Here is a 23,492-nt window from a genome sequence, read left to right on the forward strand (position 1 = left end):
TGATATTAAATAAATTAGTAAGTTTCCATTAATATTAACTTTCACCGTGGTAAGGTTTTATTGCAATATTATTATAAGAGACAAAGCAGACTAAACGTTCATACTTCTGAAATATCCTTTTAGCACAATATACTCTTGAATCATTGGAATAATTAATTACGTACCGAGGGAACATACGTAAAGATATGTTAATGACTAATCAAATTGCTAGATTTCCCTTTTTTAATGACAAATCAGCACATAAGGTGCACCTCTGTAGGTCTAAAACAAATGGATATGATGTGCTGGTAAGGACTATCGATAGTGATGATGCATAAATGACAGCTAACACAACATTGGAACACATCAGTGTGAGATTGCATTTGAGCTTTTTATTTTTCACTGTATTAAAAGGAAGAAGAAGAAGAAAAAAAAAAACAGGGAAGCTGAGGCTTGGCTGCTTTTCATCAGCTCTGAGTCCATTCGTTCAGCTTGTGCACTGATACCCTACCATGCACACACCAGCTCAGCTCATTAAGAGACAGGAGGACAGAGAAAGAAACAGCTTGTTATTAAGCACCTATGAATAAGCAACAGGTGTGTCATGTTAATTTAGCTCATTCTCCCACTCCTACTAATGGTATGTCTCAATCATCTCAATAGTTCAGTAGTCAGGGCTCTGATCAGGGGGTTGGGCATTTTAAGAACGGTCTCAATAACAAAATCCTTCCAGTGCACTGGAACAATTGCTCCCTAAAAAATCCCACACTGCACCTCAAAACCCAGGGAGACTCAATGCTCACTATGTTACCTTACTGGAAATGACGTCTCACATATATACATATGTGTGTGTGTATATATTATATATATATATATATATATATATATATATATAATGTGTGTGTGTGTGTGTGTGTGTTCAGATGTAAGTGGCTTGTTTTCGTTGTTGTAGCTCTCAAATGATTACTTCTATTAGTGATTTTTAACTATATTTCATGTTCGATATATGGTTTGCTTGAATCTAATGACTTTACAGTACCTACAGTACTTGAAGTACCATGACAGAAAGGCTTGTGATTAAGCTAACAAATTAATATGACATATAAAACTTAAACATTTTGAAGTTTCTGATTTTTAGGGACGTTTTACAGCATGAGTACGTAGTCATGTCGCAGGAAATTGAGTTATCAGTGTCTCAATGTGTAGTGATCCAGGGTCCTTACCAGTGTACGCGATATACTGAGTCACGACCTAGGCAGCTAGGGAGCTGATTGAGACGCACCATAAGACTCCTACTAAACCCTGCCCCAACCTGCCACAGTATAATTTTGACTTGTCCGATTTCTTGAGTTGCTGTGGCATATAAATTGGGACTACTTTTGAAGTAAGTCCTTTGCAATTCGAATGATTGAGTTCTGATTCGATCTGTTCCTACATCTCAGCTTGTTGTTTGGTGGTTGATGTAAATACAGCATGTCTTGCCATAAACGCCTGTGCCTTTCATAGGAATGATCATCTGGCTGTCAACTTTCTCTTGTAAATGTCTTATGGCTCACAAGTGCAAATTGTCTATTTGTGCTTATTGGAAATATAACCAAATACAAAACATTATTCAGAAGGAACAGGTAATGTATTCTGAATAGATGCAAAAACTGATACGAATAGAAGGAGGACTATTAATCCTCCCTCCCGAATACAAGATGCAACAAAATATTGCATGAGTGGGAGATTTTTTTTTTTTTTTTTTTACTGCCAGATATCCAGCTTGCGGGGAAAGAAAGACCACGTTCATAAACATGCGATGCATTTACAGTATTCATTCACTCATCCTTAGTAACGTCCTGGGTAGGGTCATGGTGGCTTAAATTAGATTGCTAGTTTGTTCATATGTTGGGAAATAGAACCAAATAAATTTGTTAGAAATATTGCAGGCAGGTACAAACAAAACAAATAGCAAGTTTTCGAGATTAATTGAGATCAATTATGAACTCGAGCGATGTAGCTGAGGCTGCTTAACCGTCAGTGCCACCAAATCCCCTTACCCCCATCCCCCACCCACTAAACACCCACTCTGCATTTTAGGCCACGCCCACTTCAGGTTTAAATCCGAACACAGATATGGATATTCATATCTAAATATGTGATTTTTGGATGTGAAAATAAAATCATTGCTTGGTAAAATTACAAATTTTGTAACACATGGCTAAATCTCCTGAATCCACAGCAGGGCTTATTCTAAACCTTTGGGGACCCAAAGTGACATCCTAAACACCTTTATATATTCTGTGTAACTCCTGAAAGTGCAAAGACATAAACAACATATTACTGTATTTTTTTTAAAAAAAAATGCTGACACCAGATTTGCAAACAAACCATTTGCATACACAATTCAACTGTGACCACTGTAACCCAGAGACACCACTCACAGAGCACAATGGATGCTCTACATTCATGAAAAGAGGGAACATCCAATGTAGGATTTTAATTTGACCTGTCAAATTTACATATATTTGCCAGCCCTTTTATATTCGTCTTGTACATTTTAGTTTTCCTTCGTAGCATAGCTTTTTAGTGATAGTGATTTATCTGTACTGCATAAATCATTAGAGGACCTAGCAGACTTCTTCGGAATACTGTAGGATTAAACGCAACGTCACTGACCATTCTGATGACGTTGACAGTTTTACAAAGTTTCTCTTCACTTTTTCTTACTGCAACACACTACAGGTTGAAACCTGACAAAATATTGAGTTATGTTAATCATTTTTCAGACTTATGAATGCATTGTCTCTTTGACATGTCTTCTCTTAAACTGTAATACTAAAAATATAAAAACTCTTCAGAAAAGTAAAATGTTTCTTTTATGGTTTTTTTTTTTTTGTCGACTTGTGACCAACACATCTCATGAAATGTAGCACTGTTGATAAAGGCTTTAAGATCCGCCCACTCTGCACAATCATGCCATACTATATACAGTGCCCTCCACTAATATTGGCACCCTTGGTAAATATGAACAAAGAAGGCTGTGAAAAATTGTATTTATTGTTTAACCTTTAATCTTTTGTTTAAAAAAATTCACAAAAATACTCTGCTCTTTGTGCACTTTGTTAAATATAGGTGTGCAACAATTATTGACACCCCTATGAATTCATATCAGACAAATATATTTTAAAAAGTGTATTCCCATTGATATTTTACTTTTTTTTTCTTCTTTTTTTTCCCTCTTTTTTTTCCCTTCCTATACCTGGGTATATATATATGTCTGAAAAGCTTGTTTCCTGATATATATATGTCAATATATTAGTCACTGTCAAATTCTTTTATAAACCTTACAAATCATACTTAGTAATGTTGAAACATTAAACCACATTGCATTTTTAGAACTGTTTTTCTCAAAATATATTATTTTTTTTTTTGTATATTCATAACCAAAAATCTCACTTTCTGGATGACCTACATTAAAGAGATTCTACAAGTTAATCCCTACCCCAAATTAGACGCATATTACAGAGGAATTTCTCAAAAATGTTAATACATGTAGGAGTTTCATTAGATTTTATCCTGAAAAATGAAACAATTGATTAATTTAACCGTGCACATGTTCTTGATTTAAATAAACAAGCTTAGAAATTCTATTCAAGTCTCTTGAATTCTCCTGAGAGTGTCGTTACAGTAGAAAAAGATTTTGAATTTTTCTTAAGTATATACATTTCACAAAGGTTCCAATACAAAAAAGTACTATATAAGATGTATCTTGCTTTTAAAAAATTATTCTTAATTCACTTTCTTTTTCCCCTAATTTAGGTCAATCCCCTCCTCCTGCAGCACACGCCAGTTGATACATGCAAAGTCCGTTTACTACGACGCACCATCAGCGTCCCTGTGGAAACACAGTTCCCAGCATTCCACATCCAGACGGTGACTGGTGAGTCATAATTCCTACAGCATCTCAGAGCAATAGAAAAGAAGCAGACCAATATAATGGTATTATCAAGGCGTACGACTCCGAATACTAACACAAGACATAAGGTATTGGCAAGGCTTCGCATTAAATGAATGTTTATGAACAGTTTATATATATATATATATATATATATATATATATAATATATATATTTATATATATATAAATATATATATATATATATATATATATATATATATATATATATATATATATATATATATATATATATATATATATTTTATATATATATATATATATATATATATATATATATATATATATATATTTATATATATATATATTTATATATATATATATATATATATATATATTTATATATTTATATATATATATATATATATATATATATATATATATATATATATATATATATATATATATATATATATTAGACAACCCAAACATCACCCCGAAGTTGGTGAGAGTGGTAAAGGTCACAGTAGAACTCTGGAGAATGCGAGCTCTGCTGCTGAGGAGGGGAACTGACTCGAGTCCTTATTACAACACATTGTGTTTGACAAAAAGGCAGCAAGTCATCTGCGAATGTTTCATCTATAAGCTGTGGTGTTGCGTACTCGTGTTGCATTTGAAAGACATTATTTGAGTCTGGTTAGCTAGGATGGTGACTAGCTACTACTTACTCGAAGCCTAATTCCCTGTGGTTCTTACATTGATCTTATTCGGTGTGGTTTTGTATAAAAATATAGTTGAAATGTCACAGTCTGATGATTCAGCAGACATTAACACAGATGCCTGTATGTTGCATGCGACTATGTCTATAATGTGACTATGAGTAAAATAAAATCAGCATCCCCTCTTACTCATGCTGCAGCGTAGGCTGTTATACAGTCTATATTTGAAACCATTAAAACCATGTCATGTTATTTGGTAGCGAGTGTAAAGGAGTACATGTGATCAACAGTGCTGTATGGAGGTTAGAAGAATAATTATTTGAAGCTTGTCGTATGCAGTTTGACCAGCAGGAGGGGAGATTGTCACCCACTTCTTGCTGTGGGTTTTTTTTTCTTCCAGAGAATCTTTTTGTTACATGGACTTTTAGTTAGAAGAAGAAGACAGTCTGAGTTGTGAGTTTAGATTTCTACGTGATTGAACTCATCAATGAGAGGTTGTTGGGTGCCCTTTTGAAGAAATAAAAGAGACCGATGTGGCCTAAATTCCTACTATGATTATTTAACCCACTACTGCATGAATGATTATATTTACATCAAAACTGTTTTTATGGATTTTTATTACGTGAAATAGCTCGAGGGGGTAGTTGCATTTTCCAGACTATAAGTTGTTGTTTTTTTGCCACCTAGTAAGCATGTAAGTTATATCTTCTAGTAAGGAATTGCCGTTGTAAAATGTATGTGGATGGATTTACTCACTCAAAATACATACAAACATCAGGTCCAAACATGTTTTGGGCGAAGGATCTTTTTAATTCCTTCGCTTGAATTATTCATTCTTTCTCTTGAAGCATAAAATTTTGAAAATAAGTTGCAATTGCAAAATGTATGAAGTTACAACAGTTTTTTTTTTTTTCTAACGTTGAATATGAATTTTTTTAAAAAAATATACTATTAGAGAAGCCTGGTGTCTTTTTTACTCTGTAGGCCTGTTTCAATTCATGAATGCACATACTAATGTACAGTTCCTTTACTGCATGTTGTTTCCAAATGGCAACAATTACATTTTACCATTGAACAGAATATTCAAAATATATAAACTTGTTTAAATGACAAAAAATAAATGCTAACTTCTTTCAGGTGGTGTTTTCCTTTAAGTACTTTTGACTAAATATTGAAACATTAATAAAATTTTTGAGAGTCCTCCGATGATGACCTTTTTTTTTTATGTCATGTCAAAGTTAAAGCCCCATTTTTTTCAGTTACATACTGTAGGAAAATGTTAGTTTTGTATTATTGCCTATCAAAAATTGGAGTTAAATTCATTGTTGCCATATGGCAACACCATGCAGTAAAGGGTTCATTTCACCGAACTACAGTGATTGTGACAGCGATGTATGTTATCTGAAATGCCCATGCAAGCTACTACAAGACATTGTCAATCAGTCCAGATACAACACAGTCTAACCTCCACATGCTTCTGCACAATTAACATATGTGTAAAATTTGGTCTGCATTACTGTATAATTAACAGATAATTTGCAGTGCTATTGCGCCATCCATTTTTAGGTTAGATTTGGAAAAATATGCAGAGCTTCTTTGCTTTTCTACTGGAGATCCTGTGACAAGATGTGGCGACAAATTTCACACTTTTCAAAGGACGGCATATTCCTGAAGCAGTAAAATAAATGGGGGGAGGGGGGGAACAGTGTTACAGCTTAGAAAAAATAATCAGTGAAAAACAAAAGACAAGGGAAAAAAAAACTCGCAGGGTGTGATATCTTAATGATGTTTACTCTTCGTCAAAGAGTAAACATCATCTTACTTACTATAACAGACTAGTTAGATTGATACCACAGCATTGTTGAACTCTCGATTCCGACTGGTCAGATTAACTTGGACAGTAGTTTCTAAACTGTAGGTTTCTATATTAAAGCTCCACATAAACCAATAAAAAAACATATATAATCATTGATATAGTGAAGTTTTCTGAGAGATGTTTATTTAACATTTAGAGGTAAAGCTGTAACTACCCTTTGACAGGCACACACTGAAATACTTGTTCAGAAAATTATTGTTACGTTAATTCTTACTAATTGGATCACATTCAACAGAATTTCATTAATGTTTTTTTTTTTTTTTTTTTCCAAATTCACCATTTAAGTTAGGAGTTATGGACATCTTCCGGCCAGTTGAGTTTCCCATTTAAGGTAACACTAGCTAGAAGTGCCGGTCAAGCACAGTGGACCTGTAGTATGGTTTTACTTTTACAACTTCAAATGTAATGAATTTTGATTATGAATGTTTCAAGTGCTTACATGTGTGCTTGGAAAGAGCCGCCTTGTGAACGTATTATGTCAAAAACACTCATTGCAATCCCTTGAGATAAAGGGAGATTGGAGATGAATTTATGATCATTATATATTGGAAATACAATGATAAATGTGTGTAACCGTGCGGTTGAGCTGTCTGTTAAAGTTGCGTTTTCCAACACGGCGGAGTCTTTGAGGTTTCGCAGTAATATGACAAGCTGCAGTTTTTTGTCTGTCAACTTGAAGAGAGAGATAGAAAAAGAGAGGCTGGTGATGTAATGAATGTTTATAGCTGCTATAACTTAAGTGATCACAGGACATAACTTGTTTTGCGAATGTTCCACGACTTTAAATGTAGCTATAAACCAATAATAGCATATGAATATCTCGTTCTTCAATAAATAAATAAAAATATATTAAATTGTTGGTTAATTGTTGTGGTGTGAAACACTTTGGGACATGGTGTTATTAGAAAATAATAAGGTGGTGGCAGTAACTCTGCTTCACATGGGGCCACATTACACCATCCCGTCTTTGATTTCCTATGACAGCACGCAAAATTTATTCCTTCTATAAACCATTTGACAAACAATTTGTCTCAAATAATAAGATGAAAAGATGAAACACTGCAAGAGCCACAGAACATTTTATATGACTTAGTTTGGTTCAAACAACTGAAGTCTCAGATCTGGAATAAAATCTTCCAAATTCTAAAGGAAGGCAAACATCATTTTCAGTCAGTGATTTCCTACTGTGATTACTGACTGAATGAAGTTTGCGATCTATGAAAAAATCCTTATGATAATTCCAAGTTGGCCCTCTGTGACCCTCCATTTTGAGTTAAAGAAGGTAAAGGGTTCCTGAACAAGCATTCTTACCCTCCTAAAAGATGTACCATACATGTACAAGTTCTCTTCCCCAGCTTTATTATCGCAGGATGAAATGCATCTATATGACCTACTACAGATGATCTGCAGGCTGTACTGATAAAGATCCGGTTCTCATAACAGACACCTCATCGAATTTGCTGGATAAACAGACAAAAATCTCACAAATGCTAGTCATGAACCGCAACTTGCTGTTATAAGCTACTGGGTCTGTTTATTTCAGAGTTTCTTTTCCCACAGGACCTGCTCATTTCCTCATTGTTCTTTGTCCCATTTTGACTGACAGAAGCCCACTTCATGGTTTTTAGAAATTCTTTCAGTTGAATTCGGGTGCTTGTTGCTGCACTTGTTATTTATGCACTCCCACTTTCTGTGCTCTTCACACTGCTCAGTGAGGAGCCGATGAGAGATGAAACAACGGCAGAAGTAAATCTTTCACGTCTCACTCTCACTCCAATTATTATTATTATTATTATTATTATTATTATTATTATTATTATTATTAATAATAATAATAATAATAATAATAATAATAATAATAATAATAATAATAATAATAATGGGGTAAGTGTAGCTACACCATTCCAGAGTCTACACTTTGATGATTTCAGCTCCAATTTTCAGATTTAAAACTTGTTAGCTCACGCTTTCTCAAATCTCAGGGCCAAATGCCAAAGCGTCTGGCTTTCTTTTTTTCTTTATGAAGAGAATATGGGCAAGAATCCTTTATTTAACGAAATAGAAAATACTCTTTCTTCTCTTCACTCAAAACTCGTCGACAACTAGCACAAGGGAGTTAATTGACAAGTTCATGAGGTGAAGTGCCCTTATATCTGGAAAAAAACCAACCAAAACAAAGCAAAAACTAGCTTCGCGGGCTTACTGTATAGGACATATATGAAAGGACATATCTATCTATCTATCTATCTATCTCTCTAATATATATATATATATATATATGAAAGGCCGTATTCAGGGCCTTCATGTTAATCGGTTAATATTTCTTTATCGAAAGTTACAGGTATTCAGAGCCGGGTTACGCACCTGCTTAAGCTGGATTTCTGGGTTCCCCGTTCAGATTAAACAAATTACCTGTGTGAAGTTTGTATCTCCAAAAGGATTTCTTGTGTAAAGGTGTCTGAGACTGGGTTTCGAGTAGCATCTAGACCACTGTCTTTAAACTGACAAAAATTTGTGGGATAGAAAATGCAGACTGAAGACGCAGACAGCGGTTTTTCTTTGCTGTCCAACGTAATAAAACCAAGTGATGAATTTAAAATGAAATAAACATCTAATTCCTTGTTAATTTTTGTTAAATTTGACTACATTTTGGTACTTTTTCGCTAGGTTTCTGTTCATTTGCTGCATTCTCCTGTAAAGAGAATGCAGTGGTAACACTTTACAATAACAGTAAATGAACAATTGTGCACTAATACCTGAATTAATATTTACTGGAATATGAACTAACGATAAGTTAAGGCGTGGACTAATCACAAACTAATGAAGAGCGAACCGTAGCTTTGACGCAAGTCTTATGAATTCATGCGTGAATAACTGACACCTTAAGTACATGTTAGTACATATTTGTTAGTTAATGTATTAATTAACACGTAGGGGTAAACGAAATCAAACATGCTGTATAAGAAAGAATATGAATTAAACGTGCATAATTTGAAATTGTATATATAATTCGCCACATGCGGCCGTGTACGCAAACATGACTGGATGGCATTGCGATGAAATTATTGGTGTTTATTATTAGTGCGTGCTTCTACGTTCCATAAGGAGGATCGATGTAAATTATGAACGTAATCCAGCGCCATCCGACGATGTTTGCGTACGCAGCTGCATATGGCAAATTAATAAACAGTTTATTCACACAGGCATTCATAAGACTCACTTTGTAGTTATAATTAGCTCCTCATTAGTTCCTGATTAGTACACTACTCATCAGTAGTTCATATTTAAGTAAGTATTAATTCAGGTATTAGTGCATGATTATAAATGTTCTGTTATTGTAAAGTATTACTGGATAAGCTTACCAAGTTCTCTTCTGTGCATACAGCACTCTTTAAGGAAGTTCTGCTCATTATTTCTTCCGATTACCTTCAGTACTCAAGATAAGCAGTGTCTTGGTTTATTTATGAGGAGACACTGTATTTATTTTGAGTTTTTGGAAGGAGTCTCAGTGTCAGAGCTTTGTAGCAGTCGGAGGTAAAGCTGTAACTTTATGATTTCTCATTAACATGACTAGCTGCAGTTATTTTTGTCATATTACCTTCAAGAAATAAACAATACCAGTGAATACCGGTGAGTGCAGCTCTTCACTATGCATGCTTAACTCAACTCTGAACATGGCCCTGAGTTACCTCAGGTATCAGAAGTACATAATGCTCATTTTAAGCAGTGTTATTCTCACAGGTTTCCAACTCGCTAATTTTTTTGGGTACATCAAAGTGTGCAGGGTGCTAGCTGCTAAAATGTCAAGAAACTTTTTTTTATCTTCATTAGCTTCATTTTTTTTTTTGGACAACATTCTCAGATCAGGGCAAATGTGAGTGTGTGATATTACCTTTCTTGGAACCCTTTTTGAAGTTTTAAAGATAGAATGTGTAATGTTAAAAAAAAAAAAAGAACCACAGCTTTTGAGTCCAAAAATGATTATAAACTTGCTCTAATTAGGTTGCGCATTTGTGAATACACTATTCTACTCAGTACAGATTAAATACAGGGATGTATTTATATATGGTACAGTATATACATCCATCCATCCATCCTCAACCGCTTATCCGTAATCGGGTCACAGGCAGTATATACATTTCTAGTGGTATTTAGAGTTTAGTGAATAATGGTAAATGGCGCACTTGTATCCAAAGCGCTTTTCACTGGTTCTCATTCACCCATTCACACATACACTCACACACCAATGGTAGCAGAGCTGCCATGCAAGGCGCTAGCTTGCCATCGGGAGCAACTTGGGGTTCAGCGTCTTGCCCAAGGACACTTCGGCATGTGGAGTCACGTGGGCCGGGAATCGAACCGCCAACCCTACGATTAGTGGACAACCCGCTCTACCACCTGAGCCACAGCTGCCCCAGTGATGATACAATGCAAACCACAACGAAGCCATTTTCACTGAACCATCACTAGCATGCTTCAGGAATTTCAGTTGGCTTATTCTTTCTAAGCCTTATCTTTTTTTTTGTGGAAGTATTGTATAATTCTTAGGCTAATGGACCATCAGTCAGAGTATATCATCATTATCATCATCATCATCAACAGTAAATGTTAAAATAATCTTTGCTTGAGCTATTTAGAGAGAAGCAACCTAAAGGTTATGTCATATTAGCCATATTCTAATAGTAACATTATACATGCTACTACAGCACTTATAAGGATGCGTAAGGAATAAAACACAATGCGACGTGACGTTATAGTACAAGATTAAACTACAGTGTGGTGTAATGCCATGGCGAAGTTCATTATTTTCCTATAACATCATGTCCTGAAGTGTTTCACTACTTGTACATCACAGCAATTTCCACTGACTCGCAATTTTAAGTAAAGGCGGTAAAGTAAATTTCAAGTAAAGGCAACTTGCTGTGTAGTAGACATGATGCAAAATGCTCCATCCTGAAAACTTTCCCAATGTCCTATGAAAACTTAAAGTTACAGCTTTACCTCTGAAACTGGAGACTCCTTCCAAAAATGTTAACTAAACATATCCTGCAGAAAACGTCACCATATTGAACATACAAATATACCTTTGAAATAATTCGCTTTACGTTTGTGGCATTTCCACCTTACACGTATGTCCTCGTGTTAATTGTTGCAACCGAAGCGTTAGAATAAGTGCTTTGCAGTTTAAACCACATCTTCTGACCAATCAGAATCCACAACACTGTTTTAAACGGTAAGGGAAGAAGAAAAGATTTAAGATTGTACTGCATCAGTACTGTCATGGCTGCAGCGACTTGACAAACTTGTAAAGTGACTTCACAAGTTATTTACAAGATTTCAACATCGAAAATTTGTATAAATTGCAATTCATGCCTTGAACTCACACAGTGAATTTATAAATAAAAGAACACAATTGAATTCGTTGGAGAAAGAACAGCTTGTGTCGCCCAGGATAGGACACTCTGTCTCTGATTCACACCTTAATACAATCCAATTTTCTATTCCGTCTATACACTAGTTATTTATCACACACTCCAAAACACAGTGTGCAGTTTCTAGATGTCATGAACTGATAATGAGAGAAAAGAACAACAAGCCTCTGTGTCTTTAAGAATCGGAGAGAAAGTAACAGGGAGAGCAAGAAAACGAGGAACTTAATAGGAACAGTGATCTGCATGCGTGCCACATGCATACTCTCTCTTGCGCTCTCTCTCTCTCTCTCTCTCTCTCTCTCTCTCTCTCTCTCCGTCCCACTCTTCCTCACTCTCTACACTTCTCCTTCCCTCCTCGGAGCTGTACTCATGTGGATGTAGAGCTACAGTTGGGGAAAACACTGGCTCCTGAGACACTTTTCACTTTCCCCACCAGGCCTCTTTTTTCCCAACTCTGCTCATCTCAGCGGCTATACAGGAGTCGCATTTCATCCGTATGGAGTTGGATGCAGGTCTTGAGCCTGAGGGTCAATCTGGTAAGTGCTTGAAGGAAGAACAAGAGGAAAAGTGGATGTGGATGCATTTATTCCTCAGCTCCTGTGCCGGTGGTCTAGAGCTGGCCAGATGCCAGGAAAGTGTTGATGGCTTTAGTGTGATTCTGAATGTCGCCCAAAGTGATGCCAGATCTCAAGGGGAAACTGTCTGTGTGTGTGTATGTGTCAATCTCTGATTCCTCAACATGAATCTTATTGAGAGTATTCATAATCCATAGTTGGCTGGAATGTTAGACACTTTGGACGAGATGATCAGACGTATAGATGTTCAGCGTGTTGTGTATTTCTTTCCCCAGTCCTTGTGGTTTAGTTTGTAGGTCAGCAAGTGGTATGTGTGTGAGCTAGAGTGCGAGACATTTCACACACACACCCCCCCCCCCCCTCCAAAAACTCCTTCTCTCGTCATTTGGCTCATCTGTCTATTTTGTAATAAGTATGTTTAACTCCTTAAAGTGTCAAGTTGTAACTGAGTAACCCATTCTGAATCATATTATTCAGTACCTGCAGTAAATAAAACCTAGAAAATAGTATGTAGTTACAAGAGTGAGGATCTTTAAGAGTTTAAGGAGTCAAAGATCCTTATCTTGGTGAGCATTCCCAATCCCCCTCAAACCCCTACCCACTCTCCCTTCCATTTACTCTGCATAGAGTGTTGCCAAGTTCTGTCGTGAAGGTTGTCTAACCTTCACAAAGAATGCAGCTTATCGAATGAGTCAACGTCGAAAATATTTTCAGGGAGGATAGAAACACCTTTTTTCTCCGTCTCCTCCACACAACATTGGGCTTAATGCAGAGTTCAGGCAAAGACGAAAAGTTCAGGCAAATGCACTACACTGTTGAGACTTCGAAACCACCATGCAGTCAGCAGTAACGTCCAACATCTGTGTTATGCACGCACCAAACCTCAAAATATCCCAGAATAAACCCAAATAACACGCTGCAGTACTCTGAATTATATCCCTGCCCTGCTACACTTTGCTAAAAAGTGCATGTCACATGGACACGTAGGACTCCAATACTCTAAACTCAAATGTCCAAATTGGATTTTGACCCTCATTAGGAATATGTCAATGGAAATCTCACTATTGGTTTCACTAAAACAGTCTTATGTTAAGAAATGCAAAGTGGTAAAGTGTTAAATGAGTTGCTATAGACTGTCAAAAAGGAAGGGGTCGCTACACCATGAAACTAATCCCAACATAATCTTGGAAAGCTTCTTCCAAATGACAGACGAACAATGTGGCTGGTTTCTATTTTACTCGTCGAAGAAGCTCTCGGTAAAATACGGTTCCAAAAGACTTATCCATCTTAAGCGAGTGTTAAAGAGGAAAGAATGACATTGAAACAGGGCTTTTGACATACATAGACTTGTTCATATAAATGATTCACTGATCATGTGAAGATATGCTGTCATCATGTCATATGACATCATGCTAGATATGCTGTCACGTGTATGAATCATGGGTTGGAAGAATTGGAAAGCTCAAAAGCACTGATTCAGGAAAATGCATGCACCCAAGCTTATATGTCAGGACTGTAAAGAGATCAATAAAGTGTTTTGTCAAACTTGATTATATACAGGGTTTTATATATATATATATATGAACGTGTCAAAAGATATGTATTGCATGTACGGAAGTCCAGAAAGGCCATGCGTTATTTGTTTAATTTTTTCTTGTAATCTCAAGATTCAGATTTTCTTGAGATCGTGATTTATTTTTCTCATATGTTGAAATGCATTACTGGGTGCATATACTATACATCAGAGAGTGTTTTAACAGAAAGTAGCTGGTATACTGGTAGAATTATGTCCTTAAGGCCCCAAGGTTGTGGGTTCAGCATGAGCTGAGGTGACTCTGCGGTGTATGACTATATTTTCCCCAAATTTCCTGTTCGGGATCAATAGTATCCATCTGTTTGTCCGTCCATCCATCAGTGCGAGACCATTTTCAAATCCGTGTTAGTCACTGACTCAGAACACTGAAGGGTGATCCTGAATTGGGGGGATGGGGGGTCAGTTTCATTGCTAGTCAATGTGAGGGATGTCTCCTAAAATGCCTCTCAGACACTCAAGCTCAGTATCGAACCCACGAACATGCGGCTGTCTTGAGAAAAAAATATTTTGTAATCTCAAGAAAAAAACTTATTATTTTGAGAAAACAAGTTTCGTTGAAATTTAAGAAATTATACATGGCCTTTCTGGAATTCCATATGCATTTTTTTAACAGAAAGACAGTATGTTAATCATACTATGTTAAACCATTTCACATACAGTAAAGATCTGGTTTCTTTATACACGTGGTACATCTTAATGGGCCAAATTTATTATCAGTCTCAGTGTTTGCTACCAATTAAATTTCTCTGGTAACCAAAAATGTGTAACCCTGACGTCTTTTATGTTATAATAATTACCAAATGAACTATAGTCTCCAAATTGAACAATGTCTAACTAATCTGAAGGAGCCATATTCAGAAACAGCGACTTCATTTAAAAAGTGTTGTCAATATTTAAATAGGTCAAATATGATAAAATGTGGCCACAGCGTACTTAATCGAGGTTGTGATGCAAGCGATTGTATTATGCTTTTAATTCACTATCTCAATTTGTCAAATTAATAATGGCCATGTTTTTGTTAAATCAAGTAATATTCTTTTGTAAAGAAAACATGCCCATTGGTTTGAACGATAAGCTGACCAAGCACACTGCTCCATCTGCTACACTTGCAGCTCATTTTAAGTTAATTAATCATTTTACCCATATAAAATGTAATTTAATTTAATGGGATGATACCATTAATAAATAGTGCCATATTTATGTATTTAATACTGCCTTCATTGCCTTCCATTGCTTGTGTATTTATGTCCAAAAATTACATTTCTATCATGACATATTTATATTGTGGTGACAGCAAAATATCAGACAGTGGTGCTGGATTTAATACTGATACTAATACATTAAATTAATCTTAAATATTTAAAATCACGCATAACTGAGACAGGCCTATGTATCAGGCAAACTCTCTTATGTAACTTTCTGAATATCACTTAAGTCTGTAGTTACGTCTGAGGTCTGAATACCGGGGTATGCAATTTTAGTATTAACTCCTCATTATGCTTGCCTAAGTCAACTCTGAATACATGTCGAGTACAAAAACAGTTTCAGAATATATACAGTATATCTTTGTATGCTTAACTTGCTTATTCTTGAGCAGATTATTCAGGTCAGGTTAACTTGAGTGAATTGTTACAAGTAAGATTGCTTGGTCCTCAATATAATTTATATATCTTATTTTTATTTTTTTTTACAATTACAGATTATGTCTTGCCCTTAGATTAAAATCCTAACCTAAAATCTTATAAATAAGTTGAACTGTACCATTTATTAGTTTGTCAGTGGACATTCCACAGGTTTTGTCTTTCTATTCATTTATCTTCATATTTGTTCATCCAAATTTATCTGAGTGAGTTGCGAAACACTGAACTTTAAATGTTTTTGTTTTTTTTCCTTCTAATTAGCATCTCTCTTGATTACAAAACCTAGTCACTGGCTCAGAACATGCCAGCTGCAAAACATGTATGAGCTTGATACAAGTCTGCAACTCTTCATTTGGCCTAATGTGTGCTGATGGATTTTAATATAGAATTGATCACTTTTCCACGTTACTTTACTGTTATGTTTTGGATACCAAAGCTGAGGTGGCATATTTATTCTGGAACTTCAACATCGTTGAAATCTTTAAAGGTCTTGTGGAAGATTCACCGACAGCAGCGCAGGGCCACTTGCTTTCATTTCGTAGAACTTTAACATTGGTATTTTCAAAATTAATTTAAAAATGGCGTGTTTTTCTTCAAAGGACCAGTATGGGTGCAAGTTTTAATCTCAGCCAAATAGAAGACAGATGTTGTAGTGGCAATGTTTTGGTACTTTATGAATTTCCTTTCATTTTCATGCCAATGTATGCTGTGTGCAGTTGAAGTTTAAATGCTGGTTCTGTACATATGCATGCATAACTAATGAAGATGATCAGTCAGACAAATCCCACACTCCAGGAATGTTAATTTTTTTTTTTCATTTGAACTCCATCATACAGCTCCCATACGCTCCAAAACGTTTGAGCAATATTTACCGGCTCTATATAAAACCATCTACATTCAACAGACTTGTTTATATAATTTTACTACAGCATTATAGGTTGGGCATGCCTTTTATATTGTGGCAAACAAATAAACAAAACGGTAGCTCATGAACGGCTTAGACCAGTTAATATCTCTCTCAAAACCTACAACATTGCAAGAAATTTAAATTCAGCTTCTCATAACTGATTATCAAATGCTGGGGTTGCCAAAGTGGATTAAACTGTAGCTTGTACAGAAGCTCTTGGTGTGGACTGACTGAGGGCTTGATGTAACACTCGAAGTGACATGTAAGTGTGTGAATTCAGCGGGAAGTCTGGTCTTGCCGGTGGTTCTTGGGATTTTAAGGTGTTAAAAAAGCAATTTTGCTGATAAATCTAAAAAGAAAGCCTCAATCAATAGGACGTGATAATCCTGTACTGTTCCAGGGTTTCCTTGTTGCTTTCTCCTATGTACCATTTTCAGGTGTAAGAAACTCACTCTTCCTGTGCAAGGATGCTGTGCTTGTTCCACTTTAAATAGGAATGTAGCACTCCTGCTGATTTGAGACTCGCTATATCCTACAGGAAAGGGCACTGGCCTGCTCCAGGCAGGCTCACTCTAGACCTCCCATGGGCCATGTGCTTTGTGTATACAGCCACAGATGCTGACCTTCTTCAAGCCTGAACCTGGGTTTGTTCCAAAACACACCCTCATCCACTTCCTATCGTGACTCAAAAGTGCATAAGCCACATGTCAGTATGTCACATGAATGCGCAGTTGCAGCACCAGGGAATAGATATATAACAGGAATGCTAAAATAGGTATGCACTTTGTACATGTCATTTCCTTTTTGGGCAATTTGGGCTGTCTATTTCCTGTTTTCAATGTAAAATATGTCTTAATGGCTTGCGAAATAGTTGGATAGCTACCATACCTATTAGCTACCTTCATAAACCATATGATGAACCATATTTCAGACCTTGAAATGATCAGATATATATATATATATGTATATGTATATATATATATATATATATATATATATATATATATATATATATATATATATATATATATATATATATATGTATGTATATATATATATATATATATATATATATATATATATATATATATATATACAGTGCTCCCATGCCTATTGTTCTGAGATTGCAAGTTCGAATCCAGGTGATGCAGGCCCACAGCCATCCATGGTGGGTAGTCCAATGGAGCAAAATTGCCAATATGTGGGAGGGATGACATACCCTTGCATCTCTGTCAATCATAGCAATACTAGCCAATCATGGATGCGTATGAGTTCTGCAGTGACAGTTCAAAAAGATGTGGCTGGATGGCTTCGTGTGTCTTAGAGGAAGCACGTGTTAGCCTTCACCCTCTTCAATTGGTAGCTGTGGCATGATAATGGAGACCTGGCTGGTGGGTGGGAATTGGACAAGACCAACTTTCAGTAGGGAGAAAATGGGGAAACTCATATGCAAGACCAAGTCAATTTGCAACTCAATTTAAAAGAAAGTTTAGCATGCTTGCCTATCTGTTGTGGCCTATGACATACAGTACACTCTTACTAGAAAGCTTTCCTCAGAGGTTCTTGGGATAGTTAACAGATGTAGCTGTCTAATGTGCTTCTACTTGGAACCTTCTGAGTTACGGGAAAAAAGAATAATTTGTTGTTGGGTTTTGCATTGACTCTATTATTCTATGCTCAACAAAGCAACAAGTGACCATTCACTCACAACTTGTCACCTTCTAATGTGAACAGAGGATTAGGGTTTAATTTAAAACAGAAGATCCATTTAGGGGTTTAGATAAATTTTTTTTTTTCATTCCATTAAGTTTTGTTTTCAGTAAAATACACAGGCAGTGGGTTTCCTTCAGAACTAATGGAGGCCATATTCAGATATGCTTGCACAATCATTTCTTTCATCAATGGACTAAGTGCCCTTGTCGATCACTTCAACATAGTACCTTAGACTCCTTTGAAACTGTCTTTGCAGTCCAGAACTTAGGGTAGTAGTATTACCTAGTTCCAAGGTCCCTGACTAACTTGTGTGATAGTCTATATGAGAGTACCTACAATACTTTATTTTACTCCAGATTCCATTTTGATCTGGCTGCTGGTTGGCACACGAAACAATATAGATAAGAAGTTCCACTGATACAGTTCCTCTCATAAGTATTCATCCCCTTGAACTTTTCCACATTTTGTAGAGTTACAACCTGCAACTGAAACAGACTTTATTTGGGATTATGCCACGAATCTACACATAATATCCCATAATATTGCAATCAATACTGTTTGTGAAATTACTTCCAAAATATTCAATGTGAAGGTCGTGTTTGCATAAGTATTGCTAGGAAACCCCCCCTTTCATAAGTTCTGGTACTACCAGTTGCCATCAGAAGTCATATAATTAGTTGAATGGAGTCCACCTGCGTGCAAATAAAGTGTCATGTGATCGGAATATAAATACACCTGTTCCTGAACAGCACCAGAGTATGTTAAAGAACCTAAACAAACAGCATCATGAAAACCAAGCAGCTAAAACCAGTCCAGGAGAGAGACTAAACTTTAAACATCCAGCTGAGTACCAATAAATCCATTATTAAAAATGGAAAGAATATAGCACAACTGCAACTCTGCACTCTAGAAGAGGCCATACCACCAAAAATCAGTGATCAGGTAAGGAGGGCAACCATTTTTCCCTACTTCAATATTACAGGCTATTGTAGATTGAGAAATATTGTGTAGATTCATGACTTATAATCAGAATTAAGTTCATTAAGGCTGTAGCACTACAAAATGTGGAAAAGTTCAGTGGGATGAATACTTATACAAGGCGTTGTCGCTATAATGTACATGCTCTGTCTATGATATTACCTCAATCATATTTCAGACATGAGGTGGTATGAGTTGGAAAAAGAAAATCTTCAATAAATGACTCATACTTTCCTCTTTCCATCACTCTGGTGCAGATTAATCTTTGTCTCATCTGGCCTATTCCAGAACTCTACAGGCTTTTATTAGCATTCTACATGTTGTAACCTGATCTTTCAATTCTTTACCAATGCTTTGTATTTTGTCGTAATCCTTCCAAGATTCTGCTTTTTTATCCTTCCTTTATAGTAGTGTTTAATAGATTTAATGTCTAGTTTCTGGATACAGTTCCTGATCTGTTCTTCAGTTTGAAAAGAAGAATCTATTCATGATCCAATGTATTCCTCAGCCATCTGCTAATGTGGTCTGGCATGGGGTTTGTTATGAGGCTGACATTGAGGCTTTGGTGCTCATGTTGGGAACCAACCACATCAGAATACTTTTCCTGACCTAATGATGCCTTGACATACAGTACCTCTGGCCAAGAAACTGGGTCACCAATTTCCCAATTACTTTGCTCATTCAAAATGGGTGTAGTCATTTAGTGTCCAGTTGTGTCACCTCCTCATGTGCACACTCTGGTCAAACAGATCAAACTTCCAAAATTCATGTCTAATTCCAACATCACCGTCCGTGGAATCGTGCTCGTCGTCCTGTAGAGCTCTAATTAGCCGAGCCGAGTCGCAGCTCACACTGGGACTAAGTCTGTTTCTTAAAGTTTTTAAGTTATCGCCAAACGAGGCTAAGGCTGTTGACGGAATTGCTGTCGTAAAATGCAACGTAATTGCTGTGATACTGCACGCCACCCCTTTGTTGATTATTTTCCTATAACAGCACACCCCATCATTTTTCACTCTTTACTTAACTAAGAAGTCCATCCATTCATTTTCCATACCGCTTATCCCACACAGTGTCACAGGGAGCCTGGAGCCTTCAGATTTGGTGCGAGGCAAACGTACTAACCACTAAGTCACTGTGCCCCCCTTAATGAAGATGTCAGTGTTAGCAATTGTAGCATAACATTCAACATTCAGTTCAATAAATTGGATTTATAAGGGTCTATTTGAAATCCATTTCTATGATTTTAAGATACTCAGGCATACTTCTAAGCCACATTTTACTTCAAAAGTAGAATTTAAATAGCACATTCATAACATTTTTGCCAAAAGTCAGATTGCTCCAAGGCGTCCAATTATAATCAGACAACTTTATCCAACTTTGTCCTTTTATTCAGTTATAACATTTTCTAGATGAATGGGATTTCAATTTAGTATATGACATCTCAATAATTTAATAAATGGTATTCAGATATGGTCCATCCATCCAGCCATCTTCTACCGCTTACTCCTTCTTCAGGGTCGCGGGTTCAGATATGCTATCACTCAAATTCATTTATGAGGGTTTCTAAAACAGTCAACATTTCAGTAGATATTGAACAAGGTCTCGCCTAACGGCTAACAATTCACGGAATTTTGCGGAAATTTGCACGAATCGAAGGAAATATAAACCAAATCAAATCCAAACTCGTTCAAATTTGTATAAAGTTCTCGTGATGTGAAGTTGAACTATCAGCGATTAAAAAAAAAAAAAAAAAAAAAAAAAAAACCCTGACTTTTAATATGTTCACGTCTTTAACAGCTGCATCGTACCCTACACACTTTCTATATCTGTGCAAGAATCTAGTAAGAAAGTACATTTTGTTAATAAAGCACATGTAAAAAAGCAAGCACATGTATGAAGTGCTATATATAAACTGTTCTGGACTGCTCTAGACATAACATTCGTTTTAGACATAACATTTACAAACATACATATACACACAAATCATACACACTTAGAAAAGCCTAGGTTGCAACAAGACTGTGTTTTGTAAACCCACATTGCAAGCCAGGTCACAACCTCAAGACAAGAAAACGATGACAACAAAAAAAAAAAACAGGTTTATATAAACACACACATGCACAGCCCCTGCTCTGAGCTCTGGATGAGCCGTGTGCTATTCCAAAAGGTCAGAGTGCTGTAACCTTTGAACTTTTGTCTGCCGGAATACTATTACATCTGCACTAATATGTCTTGGAGGAAAGACAGACAGACACAAGATAATCTCTCACTCTCTCTCTCACACACACACACAAATACACACACATTTCTGACAGCCACAAACCACTATAATGTATCCGATCAGGAAGTGACTTATGACCACAAAGGAAAGTGAAGAGTCACAGGAAGGAGAGATTCAGATAAAGGTGTGGTGGTCACCTACAAGCGGATAAAGCGTTGTGTCTGGGTTTGTGTGTGTGTGTGTGTGTGTGTGTGTGTCCTTTGAAACCCGAGACACACAGGACATACCTGTAGGTGTGTGCTCTCTAAATCACAAGAAGAATGAATGGATACATTTTCATGGAGAAATGCCTTGTTTTCACTGCTGAAACATAAGACTATCAGGGTGTGCGTGTGTGTGTGTTTGTGTGTGTGTGTGTGAATGTTTTTATAGCTTAGTAGGGACCAAATGGTCCCAATATGTGACACTTTTGACCTTGTGGAGACATTTGGCTGGTCGCAGTGATGATTTGTTTCTTTCTTTCTAAAACGCAATGTGGATCTGAGTGTGTGCACAGCTTAACGTAAAGTCAGCAATACGTTTTCGTGTTCCTGCTGCGTTGTGTGTTTCTAGGTTTTCTTCTGGGCCTGTACAGTTGTAGAATTTGAGCCTGGTGTCTTTCCCTGCTCGGGCACAGTCTGCGTTCTGATTGGTCGGCTCTTCGTCTGGAATTCCACTCTCGTGGCTCTTGGGTCCGCCTCCTATCCTCTGCCCTCTGGGTGTTGAAGAACAACGGCATTCCCCTGCATAATGTGCAGAAGTATCTGTGTATGTGTGTTTGTGTGTGTATGTGTGTGTGATACTCACACGCATACTCAGATGATATCTGTCAGAAGGAATGGACCACACACACACACACACACACACACACACACACACACACACACACCCTTTCAGAAAAAGCACACATGTAGACTATACATTCACAGGTTTTTTTTCTATTCTTTGTGAAAAAGAAATGTGCCAAATTAGTGCTTTCACACACTCTCACACAGACGCACAAATCTTCTTTCACACACCCACACCCACACCCAAACCTCTTTCTCCCTCTGTGCTCATTTGCATGGCTTAGATCTAGAAAAGGGGAGGATCTGAACTCTGTTCTCAGCCTGTTCTCTATTTCTCCTTCTCTCTCTCTCTCTCTCTCTCACTTTCTCACACACACATTCACACACAGTTCTGCACCGGAACTCGCTTTTCTGCTTGTGATACAGACATGGAAAGTGTGTGAGTGTGAAAGGGACATACACAGCAGAGAGAGAGAGACTTTGCTGTACTGCGTGTTGCTATTGGCTGAACATGTACTGATTTGGGAATTTACTCACCTATTTTGAAACTTCTAAAGGAGCTGGTACAAGTTTGAGGTAAGGGAGAGTTTCCCTCCTTTTTCTCTTTCACTAGGTGCATATGTGTGTGTGTGTGTGTGTGTGTATGGTGGTGTGTGAAAGACAGAAGACGTCTTTTTTTTTTTTTTAAATGGCTTTTAAAAATTTTGCTTTTGTATGACGGGTTGTTTGCAGCACAGAGAAAGTTCAGGTGGCAGAATCCCACAGAGTCTGACACACACACACACACACACACACACACACACACTCTGGCTGGCAAATAAACAACTGTGAGTGAGTGCATAAGATTGTGTAATTGTGTAGAAAGTGCAGGACTTTGAAATTCTTTTCACGCTCTGCTACTGTAAGGATAAAAATAACAGAAATTGCTTACGTAGATAGATATATAGATAGATTGATAGATAGATAGATGCTGATGTTGTAATTACAGATTACGAGTAGTACACTAAAAAGTACACTATATATTTACACCTACTTAATATGAGCTTGATTGTGTGTGTGTGTATATATATATATATATATATATAAGTTCAAAATGGCTTTGTCCTGCTTTTGTGTTGCCCCAAATATCC

General features: G+C 36.6%; 1 protein-coding gene across 2 annotated transcripts in view; it reads left to right on the top strand.

Annotated features, from left to right (window-relative positions):
• Window positions 1-12,113: 12,113 nt before the first annotated feature.
• dab2ipb (DAB2 interacting protein b) overlaps window positions 12,114-23,492 on the top strand; it is a 156,332-nt gene continuing 144,953 nt past the window's right edge. Inside the window, exon 1 of one of the 2 annotated variants that reach the window (XM_053618187.1) lies at window positions 12,114-12,443. In XM_053618187.1, coding sequence (XP_053474162.1) covers window positions 12,404-12,443 — 40 coding nt within the window. In that variant the 5' untranslated portion in view covers window positions 12,114-12,403. Of the gene's footprint in view, window positions 12,444-22,506; window positions 22,939-23,492 lie in introns of those variants that run through there. The other variant, XM_053618190.1, reaches the window with a different exon arrangement.

This window comes from Ictalurus furcatus, chromosome 28 (assembly GCF_023375685.1).
Source record: "Ictalurus furcatus strain D&B chromosome 28, Billie_1.0, whole genome shotgun sequence".
Lineage (NCBI taxonomy): Eukaryota > Metazoa > Chordata > Actinopteri > Siluriformes > Ictaluridae > Ictalurus > Ictalurus furcatus.